This window comes from Lepidothrix coronata, unplaced genomic scaffold (genome assembly GCF_001604755.1).
Source record: "Lepidothrix coronata isolate B3197 unplaced genomic scaffold, Lepidothrix_coronata-1.0 Scaffold74, whole genome shotgun sequence".
Classification (NCBI taxonomy): Eukaryota; Metazoa; Chordata; class Aves; order Passeriformes; family Pipridae; genus Lepidothrix; species Lepidothrix coronata.
The window spans coordinates 1,945,482-1,962,301 of record NW_016690254.1 but is presented as its reverse complement, the minus strand read 5'-3'; the positions used below and the strand labels follow the sequence as shown (position 1 = coordinate 1,962,301).

The window sequence follows — 16,820 nt, the reverse complement described above, 5'->3', positions numbered from 1 at the left end:
AGTTTATCCAAAACTTTCTGGCATTTTGCATATTTAAAATTTATCAGCCTTGGTGCCAGGATCTGTCGGCTAAAGAGCAGGAGATTGTATTTTATATTGTAAAAGTTATTAATGCGGGTAGATAGTAATTTAACTTTTATATAATTTGAATGGTAAGTCTCTATTATGTGGGTCAGTTAATTTTAGCTACAGTTCATACTGTTAAGAATTTGTATTCCAAAATTGCCCACAGGTGGGAAAAAATGTGTTTATTTGGTCTGGTTGAAATGTTTCATGATAGTAGTGTTTATGTCCTATATAAAGATCATTCAACAGAATGTGTGTGCATGTGCACACACAGAGGTACTGGTTAAAATTATACATATATGTAAACACAGTGAACTTCTTTCTTTCATATACGGAGTCTCATTTCTAATTAATGATGTCGCTTTCTTATGCATAAAGTCCAAGACTTTATGTTAACAGTATAAACTTGACAATCGTTAGAAGTAGCTGATGGAAATTTAAACCTTTTGTCTGAAACAATTTTATAAGTCCTTATGCATGCAATGCTTTCCTTGTATTGCAGCCTACCAATACTTCCCACTTCCCTGAAATATGGTCCAAAACGGGGACATCGATGCATCCAACTGCTCAGATGGCCTGAAGCATTACCCTCATTTACCCAGAGAGAGAGCATGCAAAAAAGGAACAACTTCAACACATTTTGTTCCTCCCATTCTCATAACAGCACAGGTTAAACTTATATTATTACATTAATTTGCAGTTCAAGAGAGAAAACTCATCCTTCAGGCAAGAAGCATCAGTCCAGTGCAGGAACTGATTCTCCAGGCAGTACAAGCATAAGTGGCCTGAAATACCTGGACATTTGAATTCAAGCATCCCTATCAACATCAAATCAAAAGTAGTGACAGATACTCGTGTGTAAAAGCTGAAACTATTTTTTGCATATTGAAAAAACCCACCACCACTGCACCAGGTGGCACAAGGCAGAAAAAACCCCAACAGTTTACTTACAGTTTCCGTGTACAGAACTGGGTGCAGGAGAGAAAATTCAGGATGGGAAGTCCTGATGAAAGTGATGAAAAGATAACAGATTTCTTTCAAAAGATTACTATAGTTTCAAAACTTAATTTTGATCTTAAGTTGGGGGGAAGGAATGGTGCAGATCTTTCGGGTGGAAAGAGTGAGATTTGGGGGTTGCTTTTTAACCATGTTACAGTAGTGATGCTCTGCTACCTTACTGGAAAAAGGAACAGCCCTTTCTTCTTTATCTGGATTACTAAAGGAATTCTAATTTAACTTGTAGTGTATATGACTGCTGTATAAACCCAACAATGAAGATGAGAAGGGTCACTTTTGTTTATGCACATTAAAAAAAAAAAAAAAATCCCATGGCTGACCAGGGGAATAGGATTGCAAAAATTTCTGAAATATGCATTTCTCCAACATTTCATCTGTGGATTTGTGCAGTGGACAACAACAGACTCACTCTCAAAGTGGTGGATGTTGTTTTCATAAGGCACTCATTTTTTTTACTGCTGTGACTTGGCACCATCATGTGGCCACTTTTGAGTTTGCTCAATTTACATAGCAACTTACACAGAAAAACATTTGCAGTTAATTAATTCGAATTTACAAATATTTCAGTCTACTTTATATGGAAATTATAAATATCTTAAATATATATGTTCACTAAATACTAAAATAATTGTGTTCCAATTGTCCTTTTTTTCACTGAAACTGTGTTTGTTTAATCAAGGTTTTCCTCATGATCTTTAAGCCAGAAGTCATTAGGTTACAAAAGATATTTTCAGGGCTTGGTTTTGATCCAAACTTTATCAATAGTGTACAAAAATTAGTATCATATGATAAACAGTGATCCTCTTCTCAGTACAAGAGCTTTGGAAATTATTTGCAGGATTAAACAGGTCAGTATTTTCTAGTTTACAACAGAAATTCCAAAGGATTTAGAATGTCAGTAAATCTCCCAAGCATATTGTTCACATAGTGTGATCCAAACAGGTAGTATACATCTCAGAACCTGAATTACTCAGGTATTCCTTTTGCAAAGTTTCAGGGTCAAAAACAGAAGTAAAGTATTTGTGATGTAAATTTGTATTCTGATATGTTTGCATAACACTTTTAGGTAGGCATAAGAAAGTTTTATCAAGCACTACTGTTCAAAAGGCCCAGAGGGGGAAATCTCCTTACATTCAGTTTGTACAGAGGCACAACTTCATGCTCATTAAAGGATTGCTGTGATTTAGTTCAGAGTGGAATAATGAGAAACAACCATGAAATTTATAAGAATACATTTTCACTATTTTTAAAAAATACATATACATTTAGAGTTCTTTCAATAATGAAAAACAGTTCATCGTATTTTTGAGTACAATAATGGTAAGTTTTATTCTGACATTTTTATGATAAAAAATATTGTTTCCATTGAAATATTGCATTGATATTCTTTAAAGTATATACAAGTTATATACAAATGCAAAATTACAAATATTTTAATTGCAGACAAAAATAATCTAGAAATTTTGCAATAAATTGTACAACCCTCTTTCTAAAAAGACTGCAATAAAATAGAATGCAGTTTGTCAGATTCTTTAGGCTGAGGTGATGCCCACTTCTTCTTTACATACTGAATGTCTATCTGGCCAGGTTCCTTGGCCAGCACAATGCCCAACAATCCATTTGCTTTTTCTGGTTCTCCCAGCAGAGCCATAGCTACAACCCTGAAATCAGAAGAACAGCAGAGTGGTTTTTAACTGAGGCAAAATTAATAGAAATTGATGCTTTCAAACATGTTTATACCAGGTTACTTACAGTCAACTAAATGATTCCTTTTTTTCTGCTTAAGTCCCAGCATATTCTTTACCTTTTCACCAGTTGCAATAATTTAATGTAAATCTAACATGCAAGTCTTCCACCATGCATTCCACTATCAATTTCTAATCATGACTTGAAAATTATTTCAAGCTTGTAAAAGCGAATAATGTTTTATGGCATTTTCCAGTACAGTGTAACAAGGTTTAAAATTGTACGATTTTCTCCCAAAACTAGCAGCACTTTGCTAGAGCTCACAAGGATACAAGGGAAACTTTCAGTTGGAGGGACATTCACCAAGGGTAACTTAAGCCTAGGGAAGACAGAGTCCCCCAGTAGGACACCCATCAGGAAGGAATCTTCAGTGCTTTAATTCAGTGAGGTTGAACAAAGCTGCTGTTGTGCATCAATCTACAGGTTACCAGGTCTCTACCCTGGCTCCAGGAACAGCATTGTGAGACAACCCTGGTGTTCTCTGCGGTGAATATGTGCCAGGCAAAAATATTCTTGTTTACTTTGTGACAACGATCACAAAGTATTTCTTTAGATTGGTAACCATACCATATAAAGGCATTTTAAAATGTTGTCCAACATCTTGCCTATTTTGAACTTAAATGAACTTAAAATCCAGTGATTTTAGTGGGAACAAAATTTTTCTCTTCATATGAGCAGCAGCTGCTCCTTGTAGAGACATCTGTCCCATCTGGTAACACTATGCCTGATTTTGATTTATACTAACAGTACTTCTCCTTTATCAGACTGCACAAAATAATAAGTAAATAAAGATAAACTAAAATTTAGCTTGCTATAGTTTGTTTCCACACCATCAGTAGTTTACAAAACACAGTTAGAAAAGCAAACTCTAATGAATATTTAACGTCAAGAAAAAACCCCATGTAATAAAATTAATATTTTGTTAAAAAGAGAGCAGTGCAATGCACTTACTTCTCTGATGGAATAGTCTCCTTTGCCACAGGCAACAAATCATTTTCCAGAAGATCCCAAATGTAAATATTAGATGATGCATCCAGGGCAAAGAACACAGCAGGTCTTGTTAAAGCCCACTGCAGGGCAATAATGGGCTGGCCATTTGTGCTGTCATTCCACTGCATGACAGGATACTCTGATGTCATCTGATGTAATCTAATGCTTCCATCAGAACAGCCAACCTATATCACAGTTAAAAAAAAACCTTCTGGAACAAAACAAACTAAGCAAGATAAAAACTGCTGTTCAACTCTTGAGAATATCAAGCACATAAATAAAATTAGATATCTGCCTCAAGTGGCACATGTCTCTCATATCTCACTCTATGGACTATCTGGATTTTAACTGTTGTATTTATGTATCAATTTGTAATTCTGAGTTCAAAAGCAGTCACTCTGTACCACTGTATGTAAGCATACTAGAGTATCCACTAATCCTGGGTTAATTTGTGAAGTTCCCAAACTTCACTAATACTATCATCCAGCACAACGTGACAGCAGTCTGAACTGGGGCAAGGGCTACTTAGTGCCACATGTACACTGTAAAAGGAAGAACAGCTTTCAATAGGACAGGTTGTGTTTAATAGTATAATAATATTAAACTGATTCCTAATAAACAACTAATTCTAAAGACAGGGAGTCACCACTGCTTCCAGGTATTTTCTGATAACATTTGTCTGACATTTACAAGTTTGCTCTAATCCACGTACAAAAGAAAATATTCTGTGAAAACAGAAAATAGCTTTACTTACAATCCTGAGTCACCCCTACATCAGGAAGACTTCCCAGAATTTTCAAATTATATTAAATTTTTACAGTGACTCTGTAAATAGTGCTTACACTTAAAATCTCCATGGCAGATTGGAATTAGTGATGTAAATCAATTATCGCAAACATGTCAAATTAGAATACTCCCTCAGCAAGTCATTAAAAAATGAAACTTCTATTAAAACTTTTTCATACCAAAAATAGTGGCTTTCCAAAAGGGAAGAAATCAATTGCAGTGATGCTTATTGATCTCAGTCCACTCTCCTGGGGCCTGAATAGCTTTGGAACAACTTTTAAACCATGTCTTGTACCATGGCCTACCAGACCCTATGAACAACATAAAGAAAATTAATTAAGAAAAAAAAAAAAACAACCAAAATTTGCATTAGAGGTATTACAAGAGGAAGTTAAATAATCCACAGAGCTGTTACCTAAAGGATTCTTACTAGCTAACAAATTTTAATAGCTAACAGATTTTAATAATAGGCTCGAATTATAAATTTTATATACAGCCTCCTGGTGAAATTCCGAATAAATGGGAATCTTCCAAAACAAAAAATAACAACGAGATGAATTTCAGCACATTACTCACTATGTTTGTTCCAACAATGAAATGATTAGGATTAGAAGACAGAAATTTAATGGTCAGTGTCTGCGGCATTCTCTGGCGAATATCCTTTGGGAAAAGGCTACAAAATCATAAAGGGAAAAGACATTAATACAGGAAGTTATCTCCAAAAGCTGTGCAAGTACATACAGAAACCCTTGATCTAAAATATATATGACTAGCTCTAGGAAGATATGCGTATTAAAAAAACCCTGCAAAACAACTAATCAAAATAATATTAAATATGTCTTCTGTAACAGCAAATTAATAAAGTATAGGAGGAATTAGCTTTGTGAGATACACATGTAAAATTGAAATGTCTCGGTTTTCTTACCTGTTATTCAATTCCATAGCTGAGCTATGTACTAACTTCACTTTCCCTCCAGGAACTAAACCTAAAATTATACAACATTGTTATTTAAACTGATTAAGCACTTTGCATTAAAAAAGTGCAATCATTACATTAAATCCTAAGGTAATAAGTAAAAGGATATTTCATAATTAAATTGTTTACTGCAGATATAGTTTTTGATATGTAAGAATCTTACATCATTTATGACTTTTTACTTTAGAATCCAAATCTGAAGAGTTATAATTTTTGCCAGAAATGGAAACATGATTACATTTTTGTTTTAGTTTTTCAGCATGCATATAACATCCTGTAATATCACTCCATAAAACCCAATTCTAGCAACGGTTAAAGTGTACATTTGAGTCACTTGGATCTTTGACAATGAATTTTAGTAATAAGAAACCATAATAATGCTTCTACAAAGTTGGTCTATTTTGCTTGTTAGTAGAGGATAGCATAAATAATTCAAATCCTTCAAAGACAAGAACTTTTTGAAGAAGAAAAAAACGAAAGCTGGTCGCAGTAAAACTGTGTGTAAAACATGACCACGGCTTTAAAATGTACCTCTCCACAGACATAATACCCAGCTTTAGCAGCCTAATACAGCCTGACACTGCACACAAGCTTATAGAAAACTGATCAAAAATTCTGGTTTGTTGGCATTACTTCATTGTTTATGTATTTTCAAATATATCAGGATTTTAATCACAGCCTTTTCCAGTTAGGTAAGTAGGTAAGTCTAAGTTTGTTTAAAGAACGAAGAATGTCGTCTGCTTTATTCACATAACTCAAAAAGGGCTGAATGGACTCGGTTCTTTATTTTTTCATGGAAACTTTTTTCTCACACTAAATTAAGTACCTTACCCAAAAGAGAACTTTCAGGACAATTATCAAAATGGAGATACAGGCAACAACAAAAGCATTGTAACAGATTTGTTAAAACTAAAGAAAGAACAAGAGGACCAAAGAATCTTATATTCTTTGAAAAAAAAAGCTGTTAGGGATACAGACAACTGCTCTGACATTATAAGAAATGTGGTTGTTTAGTGGTAATTACCAATACAGAATTAGCAGATGAGATTCAGATAGCAGTGAAAATAATTCTCATTATACCTAACCAATAACCCCAAACATGAGATATGTGCTATTCAGAATTAATCTTTTCCTCAGTAAGTTTTCCTTCTTTTAAACTGTTTGGCATCACTGACTTTATCTCTTCTAACATCATAGTCTCAAAACTGGAGCATTTTATTCTACTTTTAATGTACAGTACTCACCTAAATCAGTTTGTGAACCAGCTAAATCCACTTTTTGTAATTCAACAACTACCTGAAAAGTCAATATTTAACACTAGTAAACAATCAATATTTACCAGACTCCAAAGTTTTTTAAGTAGTTGTAAAAATGTATGAGATAACTCTAAAGGAACATATAGAGGCAAGTTTAACATTACAATGATCACAGGTAGATTCTCTATCCCCTGTCAATGTCTGCAATTCTAAAAATAGCTTCCCATGCCTGCTGGATGTTCCCTGCTGGAAAGCAGAATATGGAAGGTTACATTCTCCACTTAATTGCTAGTTGGCGTCTTTTTGGTTCAGTCAGTCATAAACAAACCACCTAAACCTCCAAAATAAGAAATTGTTACACATTTCCTGTGCTTTTCACGACTCATCAAATAGAAAGGGTAGAGCATTTGGCCTGAATCAGCTGCTGCTAAAGTTACTTAGAGTTTTAAGGGACTTAATTAGTGATACAGAAGGGAAATACTTTTATCCCCTTATTATTCACTGAGCTCTTTGGTTCCTTAAGCAAGATCAATTCAGCTGCAAGCACGTTCAGCAGCTGAGCCAAAGCTGCAGCAGGAAAAAAATGACTGAAAACATCTGATAGAAAGAAGAGTTGTCAGGACAGCAATTAAGACTAACAGACCTCGTGCCTTCCTGGTTATCATATTTTAGGCAAAGCAATCTTAACCACTGATTTTCACTTTTTGTCTCTTGAACATTTGTTTTATATAAATTATGAATGTAATTTCTCCCCTACATTCAGTACAGTCTCTGACACCACTGTGATTCTAAAATAAAGCAGATGGGTGAAAGAGGATTGAGGTCTGTTAATAAATTAATAGAAACATGTGAACATATTCCTATGAAGTAAAACTACTGATTGCCTGTTTTCATGAATTCATGGTAAGCTTTTCCTAAGGACAACATTAGGGAGTCAGGTCAAAAATTTTAAGGAGAATTCCAACAGAATGGCTAATGCACTTTTCAGGGAGGAAATTCTCATCAGAAATTCTGAATTGGAGTTGCTATATTTGAAGTATTTTATTATTCCAACACATCATACTCTTCCTACATCTATTACTCACCCACATATTGAGGATTCCATTTTCATCCATTGAAGCTATCTGAAATGGAGGGCCTGACACTTCTGTGGAAGGAATGGCAACAATTTATATTCATACATTGACTTTTCTGCTGAACAATATCAGAGGATTTAAAACATTTCCCACATTAATACATTCTCTGACACTTCTACAATCCTCTCAGCTGCCTATAAAGGGAAAGTGCTCTAATTCTACCAAGGCAAAAAAAGGTATGAAAGTTTCTTTACTGAGAGGGTGGTCAAAGACTGGAAGAGGCTTCCTAGAGAGGTGGTCAATGCCCAAGGCTGTCAGTGTTTAGGAGGCATTTGGACAATGCCTTTACCATGTTTTAACTTGGTCAGCCCCAGATTGGTCAGGCAGTTGGACTGGATGATCCTTGTAGGTCCCTTCCAACTCCAACAGTCTGTTCTATATCTCTGTCTATTCTAGTATGTGCAGCTTGTCCTACCAGAAAGGCAGATGATCTCTGTCTGCATCTTTTAAAAATCTCTGGATTCTGCATGGACTTTGGAAGGGAACATAAAGTGCAACAGGTGAAATGTTGTAAAACCTGCAATATGAAGCACATTTTTTTAACCACTAAATTTCAAAGTACAAATCTGCAATGGAAGCAATAATGCCTCTTCCAGCACACTGTCTGAGAATTTGAGGACATGAGGATTGGAATGTTTTTTGCCAAGGTCAGTCATAAAAAAATGGGAAAAAGGTACAGGAAAAACCACTAAGTACAGTCACACATTTTAAGTGCTTTCAGATACAAGCAAGTTGCTCCACTGACTCAGAGAGAGATTTTTTTCAGGCATTATAGAAGCATTAAGACTTTTCTAAAGGCAGTTTTCGAATGATAACTTGTTTTATCATGGAAGAATAAAACATTGTCTGGAAAGCAGACATTATAACAAGCATGCACCCACATCTGATGTGAAGCCAAATGAACATCACCTAAAAATGAGGGCAGAAAACAAACATGCATTTGTGTGCAGTTGATACCACAGACAAGAGGCAAAGTAGCATTATAAACTGGATTTTGACTACGACATATTTGCTTCCCTAGATACCTAAAGAAAGACTCAGATGTACTGATGCTTTGATGAGTAGCTTACATACCCTCCTGATAGGAGAGGCTTGAGAGCCCATAACTGTGATCAGTGTCAAGAGAGGTTGAGACAGGTTCCACTGCAAGTACAGGAGAGGTGTGGTTTACTGAGTTTAGAATGCCATCTGTAATTAAGGACAGTGAAAGTTAAACATGATATTACTTTCAACAAAAACCAACAACAAAACCTTAATCACTTTTCAGCTTATGGGAAAATGATGACTACAAAAAAAGAACGGCAAATAATGAACTTCATAAAGAATGACTTTGCAAAAGTCTCAAATACAATACTGCAAACTGTTTCCTAAATTAACAAAATACTACTAGATAAATCCATGTTTCAATATTTCTATTTACTTCTCATTTTCCAAATGACTGCTGCACCATTTATGCCACTGTACCAGACATTTCATTAAAGTCTTCCAGGGTTAGCATGAAAAGAATTATGATAATTTCAAGCTTTATAAAAAATAGTGGTAGAAATAAATCACTGCTTAACATAAAAAAAAAATCAAAGAAAAATTACCCTTAACAGAAATTAACTACCTTGAAACAAAGAATTCACCATGAGAAAATATGTATTCACCCCTTAAAGAACATTTTAAAATAAATGTGTGTTTAGAGTAATTTTAATAAGTGTTCTTTGTCAGATACTCAGGATTTCTGGACTTTTCCTGTGCACTGAACTTAATTTCATTTAAGACTAAAGGCATAAAGCTTCCTAAGTATACAGTATTAAACCTGCCTTCTTATATAAGCAATTACATGAAACTGTACCCATACATTTGACTACCAGCCCAGTGTGCAACACAAGACCAAGCATCTTTGACCTATTAAAAAAATTAAGTCTGTCAACAACCAACTACTGTTTATTTTTACTTGGCTTCTGCAATTAGATACACTTGTGAAGAAAAGAGGATTTTGTGAATGTGCTTAAGTCAAATCAGAGAAATCTTAATATATATGTCTAGATGTAGATCAAAAAATGTAGGTTATATTAGGGGACACGACACATTGAAAACTGACTAAGCTAATGATTTCAGATGAGGTACTAGTTGAGTATCCATTTCAATATTACAATGCTCCTTAGGTTTTATAGCTGGTCCATCTCTCTGTTCTCACTGCTTGATGCACATTGAGCTGGCTTCCATTTATGTTCAGCTATTAATTATTGACAATTTTTACTAGACTAAATATAATACCTGAACTGGCTAAACTAGGCTACTGAGTATTATTTCACTGCACACAAAATGACTAACCAGGATGCACAGATACTAACCAGTGGAAAATGTTGGAACTCTAAATGTCCAGTCAGTTCCACTCATCATCGTATGAGGGTGCATTCTGGAGTCTTCTCGAAGATCCCAGACCAACAATGAACCATCTATTGTTCCAGCAAAAACTAATGTTGTTTTACTGGGGCTAAAGCAGCAACACATCACCTGTTAAACAGTAAAAACATGCATGGTTGATATTATGATAAAGGCAAATGATTTGACAAGCCTGAAATATGTACTTCATAGTGTAATTCCTATACAGATTACATGTGTTCATAGCAAAAGGGCAATTTATTTTAAAAGGGGATGTAGGATAGAAGACTTTCAGTAGGCCTTGCCTTTTCAAGACAAATGTTTTGTAATCTGCATCTACTACCAAGACACTGAAGGGGGTGACTCAGCTGTATGGCAGTGATGAGTAGAGAAAAGTCCTGACAACATCTGAACCAGATGTTTTACTTTCACTCACTCTTCAACAATGAAATAGAGTCTAAATTAAACAACCAAAACGACAAAACACCATGACCATCACTACAACTTTGTTCTGGAGCACAAAATAGAATGAGAACAGTGTTTCATTCACTAGGTTCAAATGTATTTCTCAAAAGATGGCATATCATGCAGCAAGACAAAAACCCCAAAATACACATAATAAAGCTTTTCTTTTACCCATATATCCAATGGGTATATACAATATATACATATATACAATGCTATTAAAACATACCTCTGAGTCACATATTAAAACTTTCTGAGGACTGGAGGGCTGCCAGATGTTCCAAACACATATGAGGCTCTTTCTGTTCAGTAAGTCCACACCTGCCTTCTCAGGTAATCCATGAACAGAAAGTAGTGTCTGCCTCTGAACTTGAGAGACATATAGGCAGGATATTTTTCGGTCTAAACCATTAAGAAAAAGTCAAGCAAGAAATGCAATAAATGAAAAAGCAAACTCACTGCAGATGAAAAAGCACATTTAGCTGCTATAGCAACAAACAGAGGAACTAAGACACAATTATGAAGAATATTTCTATCAAGAGTGGGATGCTTTTGAAGCTATGCAACAAAAAAGGAGGGACTAGAGAAAGCTTCCAAAATATTGTAAGTAAGTAGAGAAAAAAAAGCAAGACAGTCAGAAAGTTAATAGAATAATTATTCTGGGCATAAGCAAGCCAATCTGATCTGATGTCACTCTATATACTCAAAATTAAGCTGAGTCTCAAACATGAAACAGCACAGGTCAGGTTTTTGCTGGTTCACCTTATGTGTTTATGTTAGACTAGGTGTGTTATAGGCCTTCCTAACATAATTACAGATGCTTTATTTTTCATTTTTATTTTCATCAGAACAGCTACTGCTTACAAGGGGAAGATATAACTGCTTTTCAAATATATCAGGTGATATTCTCCCTTTAATAACCCGCCTTTATTTACAGTTTTGGCCCTACTGTCAGCATAAAGAGCCCAAATGAAATTACACCCCTTGGGATGGCCCCTCAACAACAGGGGCAAGAAATCAGATGCATGATATTTCTTGTAGGATGCTCTGATGTTACGGATGTGAAACCAATCTGCACAGTTACAGCAGGATTAGTGCAACTAAAAGAAAAGTGGGGTTTACAGCACCTGGATATCCTGATATGTGCTGTTTGCACAGTTATGACAAAGAGTATGGTATTTTGCAAAGAAAGAAGAGTTCACTCTGTATACTAAAAAGTGCAGAATAAAGTTCCCTTACCATGGAGGAATGGCTGGTTAGTATTTAACTGGAAACAGCTATCACTAATAGACAGACTGGTTTGTCGAGATCTTAGTTTCCTGGGTTGTGTTGCAACTTGATCTTCCTCTAGCAAAACAGCAATCACCTTTCAAACATAATTACATTTATAGAGGTAAAAGGGTTATCTTAACTTTCAGCTTTGCTATTTTAGCTTTTCCAAAGGTATGTGGATAAATTTAATAAATCTTTATCAACTCTCTTGTTAATTTTGTATCTTTGCAAATACAGTTTTACAGACACAGAAGTCGCACAGCTCTGATTCCATTCCTTTGCAGAGATGATTCTCATTGCTAATGAGTATTATTTAAGTCATGTAAATTAGTCAGAACAAGAGCCATAAGTGATCTATCACAATGTATAGTTATGCACACAGCTCATAAGGGATATTAAGGACACAGAAGTACCTGACAGGCAGACCGAAGGAAATTTGCTAATCTTTGTGAATCAATTTTAGGTGTTAGAATTCCATTCACTGACATATCCTGGCTGTTTCTGGGACCTACGGAAAACAAAAAAACCACCAAAAATCAAACTTGAAGCTTCAAAAGGGAATCAGTTAAGGAAAGTGGAAGAACAATTTAATTTTTAAGCAAGAGGAGAGTGGTAAGAATCAGCTTTTCTTCAGTAGGAATAGTAGTGTTGAAGACCAAGATCTGTTGGGGAATCATTTTTGCTGCCAGCAGAAACAGCAAGGCAGAAGGAAGAACTGTTTCTGCCACTTATTCCTCACCCCCCTCTACATGGGGACTCGAAGTGGCTCTGGCAGTTTGGGATCAGTGCAGCCTGACACACTACACATTCTCACAATTAACAGACACAAAAGAGAAAGTTTGCATGACATGAACACATCCATAAACGAATAAGATTAAAATGTTCTTCACCTCCAGACACGAGAGAACTTTCTCCTGGATGCTGTGTCCATTTCTCCAATGTCTCCACTTCCTCAGTCTGAATGTCTCTATCCAGATTGTCCTCGTTACACTGAACGTACGCCTAAGGTAGAAAGTGATCACTAAATGGGTGACACAGCTAAGAAGGACAGCACAGAACTGAACAGAACTTTGGAATTCTAAAACTGATGTGCTCACCCTCTTCTCTTTGTAAATTCAGACCTAAGCATACTGACACACTGTCCCTATTTTGTGCATGCAAATTTTACCACGTTTCACACAAGAGTGCAAAAATACAAAATGTCTCACATGATGCATAAACACCAAGGCAGCATTTCTGGGGACACTGAGCCACAGACAGGCAGAAAGACCTTTAGAAAATGGGGAAGGAAAATGGAAGAGTCTTTTTCTAACGCAGAAAGGAAATGGTCTGTCTGGCCAAAAGTTTTGAGATTGTTGCTTTATGGTAATTAGGGCTCAGAGATGAAAATTATTAATTTATTACTCTACTGTTCCATTAGCTTTAGGAACTTTCTTTTTAAGGAAAATTATTTTCCAGAATGAGCATCAGCACTTTCAGGATTTAAGTATCACTATATATTTGTTACGCACCTGCTTAGTGTTCATTTTACCAAAATTCCTGATATACATGTCGTACTCATTTACAGGGGGCAAATCCAGCAATGAAAAACTAACTGAGAAATCCAGGTCAATTAGTGGGAGAAGTTCTGAACTCCGTTTTCTTTAGAATTGATTACAAGAGAGAAAAAAAAAATGGTTAAGACCAAGTATTTGGTATTCCAAAAGAAAAGCAATGTGATTTTGTTCAGTACCAGAGATCTAACAACACTTTAATCTATGTGAATTGAGGTTGTACCAAAATTAATTGGCAGATCAAAATATATCAATAAAAGTATACAGAATATTGTTATGAGTTTTCATTTAATTATGCTGAGATAATTATCATATTTGAAAATGCAAAACTGATTGCAAATGCCAAACATGGTTTATTATTAAACCCAAATTGTCAAAAACCCAGCAGATCATCTTTTCTAAGTATTCAAAAGCTGTTCTGTGAGGTAAGAGATGAATGTCTCTTCCACAAGTTAGGATGGTGGCTAATTCTCCTAAACTCCTTTTATTAACTTACATCACTTATATATGTACATGCTTTATAAAGTTCTTCTGTAATATCCTGGCTTTGTTAGACATGTGCAAATGTATCTTGAATGACCTTCACTTGTACTAGAATAGACTGCCTGCATTCATACCTCTTTACATCACTAAGGAAACAAATAACAATAGCAGTTTATCAACCCTAAAATATATTTGAAATATACAAACGAAATTACTTTATTGCTGATTCAAAACCCATGGCCATGAATATTGACCTCTTGCCCTAAAAGTAAGCCTCCAAGAAACTTCAGTTACTGGAGTGTTGGATTTGATCTAAATTGTATGAAAACAAGTACTCGAGATTGAGGGAGACTGTGTATTTTTCCACTGTGTATTTTTCCACTGTGTATTTTTAGTTTTGAGTAAGATTAACACATTGTACAGGATTTGAGATACCTCTTTGTCCTATGAAACACCAAATCTTTCCATCTTCCTAAATTCTCTTGCTGGAATGATAAGAAAATAACTGCCTTATCCATCTTCTCTCAATTCTTTTATTTTCTGCCTACCTTAATTTTTAATTTTTTTCATCTTTGCTCACAAATAAAACCATAGTTTGATTCTTAATTGGAAAACAAGTCTACCTTCATATACTGTATCTCTACTCTGTAAAGTAAAGATACATTTATGTGATATTACTTATCATTAACTACAAAGAGATTCCTATCACTTAACTTGTGTGGACGTGTGGGTAATGAAAAGACTGACAATCTTTGTCACAATTCACATGACTATCTACCTGCTGTAATGACATAAAGCTGTTAAGATATTTGATTTTAAGAGTGAACTGCTTGAATTACATGCAGATGTCAGTTTAAAAGTTAATTCCAGGCTCTTGATATAGTGCAAATCCCTCAACAATGAGAACATTTTTGCAGTCTCCCTGTCTCTCTCTTGCACTTTCAGGTTTTTTTAATGTCCTTAAAAACTATAAATAAATACAAACCAGATATATCCCTTTTTTGCTACTTGATGACATCTATTGCATTTTCTTACACAAATTTTATTTTAACTTGTGCTTCTTAATGTCACCTCTTCACAAAAGTGGGCACAGATTGCTAAGATCTTACTCAAACATATGAAAGTTGCTTCCCAGTTGCAAATCTGAATAACACATACACACAAATCCTTAAAATAAACTAATAAGCTCATATTATTTCTTACAACTCCAAAGTGCCACAGGTCATTTAAGGGAGGCTTTCAGTCTATTTACTGGTAGTAATGTATTATCACAGCATTAAATTCCACAGCTCCTTTCTCTTTCCATGAAAATGCTTTGTATCTTCACAGATATTTATGTTGTCAGCATGTACACAGAGTTATACACATAGCCATAATCAGTCATAGTACACAATCACTAGAGGCTGAAAAACATTCCAGAAGGCAATTCTTCAGAGATGCCTTCCTGAGTTTCCTAATCTGTCTCCACCATCTAGGGAGGAAGCCTAGACAACGAACTTGCGTAAAATTTGGGCACATAAATTTAGACAAGGTGAATTAGACAGCTTAGACAATAAAATTCTCCTTATGTGAAGATTAGTCACTGATGTGGAGCCATGAAACAGTGGAATCTATCATTAACAACAACATTTAATAATCTTGCTTTATGCATCCCAGTACTGCAACAGAAAACTGGAGGTATATACAGTGCTTCAGATAAATCTGGAGCTCCTGGTAAGTTCCACAAAAAAGCAAGTATCAATTTGTTTCTTTAAAATACAGGAATGTCTTAGATATCTCAAATCTAGATCAATTTTAGATCAGTAATAACATGTTTTTACACCAACTGGTGTTATCCCTGAAAAGGAACATGCTATTTTGGTAACAGTAACACACCATAAAGTATCTTGAATATTTCAAGAAATTACGGTTCTGCAGAGACCCAACAGCAGCTAAAGGGCTTGTTCTTCAGTACTTTAGGTCAATATCTAATTAAGTGACTGAAGAATTACGATGCACATAAACTGATATATACATAAATTTCTGTTACAAAATTTTATGTAGCAAAGCCTGTACATTATACTTAAGAACTAATTACTGTTAGCTAACGAAATAATACTTGATTCTATAAGCCTCAAGTTTATAAAGTTCACATATTTCAAATACAATTTCAAAAAAACTACATCACACATAGTGAGCTGCCCTTTTGTGTGGATTATTTAAAATACACTTACTTCTGTTTACTGGCCATACTTCGGCTACTTTGTCGTTGGTTTGCCATTTGAAAATCCATGAATATTCCACAAAAAGAGTTTCTGACAGTTTCTGATTGCTTTTCTGTGATATTATAAACCATTGTTAGCGTTACAGTTCACACTTTACAGTGCACGAAAACGCAAAGCAGTAAGTCTAAAAAGCAACACATTTATTACAACACAGCTACTAAAAATGACTAGTTTGCAGGCTACACAAAGTGCTCTATCACAGCTTTCAGTATAATGAGCTTAACTTCAGTAATGGGCCAGGATATGTCCCTTATTATGGTCTTTTATCCATCAATTCAAAATGACTGACCATAGCAATTTTTGTTTTAGAAGACTGTGATGCAGAAAGGGCCTCTTTCTTTCTTTTGCCATTAGCAGGTCCCTTTTTCCCCCATGTACAGTAAAATGCTCTATGATCCATTCTAAAAATCCTACCAAATTGACACAGACTTCCCCCT

General features: G+C 35.1%; 1 protein-coding gene across 1 annotated transcript in view; it reads right to left on the bottom strand.

Annotated features, from left to right (window-relative positions):
* Positions 1–2,298: 2,298 nt before the first annotated feature.
* WDR60 (WD repeat domain 60) overlaps positions 2,299–16,820 on the bottom strand; it is a 28,977-nt gene continuing 14,455 nt past the window's right edge. The window contains exons 10-24 of the mRNA XM_017819376.1: positions 16,333–16,435; positions 13,595–13,724; positions 12,974–13,085; positions 12,497–12,591; positions 12,051–12,177; positions 11,041–11,213; positions 10,316–10,478; positions 9,048–9,161; positions 7,923–7,984; positions 6,826–6,877; positions 5,531–5,591; positions 5,182–5,278; positions 4,785–4,916; positions 3,781–4,004; positions 2,299–2,744 (exon numbers count right to left, since the gene is read on the bottom strand). Coding sequence (XP_017674865.1) covers positions 2,573–2,744; positions 3,781–4,004; positions 4,785–4,916; positions 5,182–5,278; positions 5,531–5,591; positions 6,826–6,877; positions 7,923–7,984; positions 9,048–9,161; positions 10,316–10,478; positions 11,041–11,213; positions 12,051–12,177; positions 12,497–12,591; positions 12,974–13,085; positions 13,595–13,724; positions 16,333–16,435 — 1,817 coding nt within the window. The 3' untranslated portion in view covers positions 2,299–2,572. The remainder of the gene's footprint in view (positions 2,745–3,780; positions 4,005–4,784; positions 4,917–5,181; positions 5,279–5,530; positions 5,592–6,825; positions 6,878–7,922; positions 7,985–9,047; positions 9,162–10,315; positions 10,479–11,040; positions 11,214–12,050; positions 12,178–12,496; positions 12,592–12,973; positions 13,086–13,594; positions 13,725–16,332; positions 16,436–16,820) is intronic.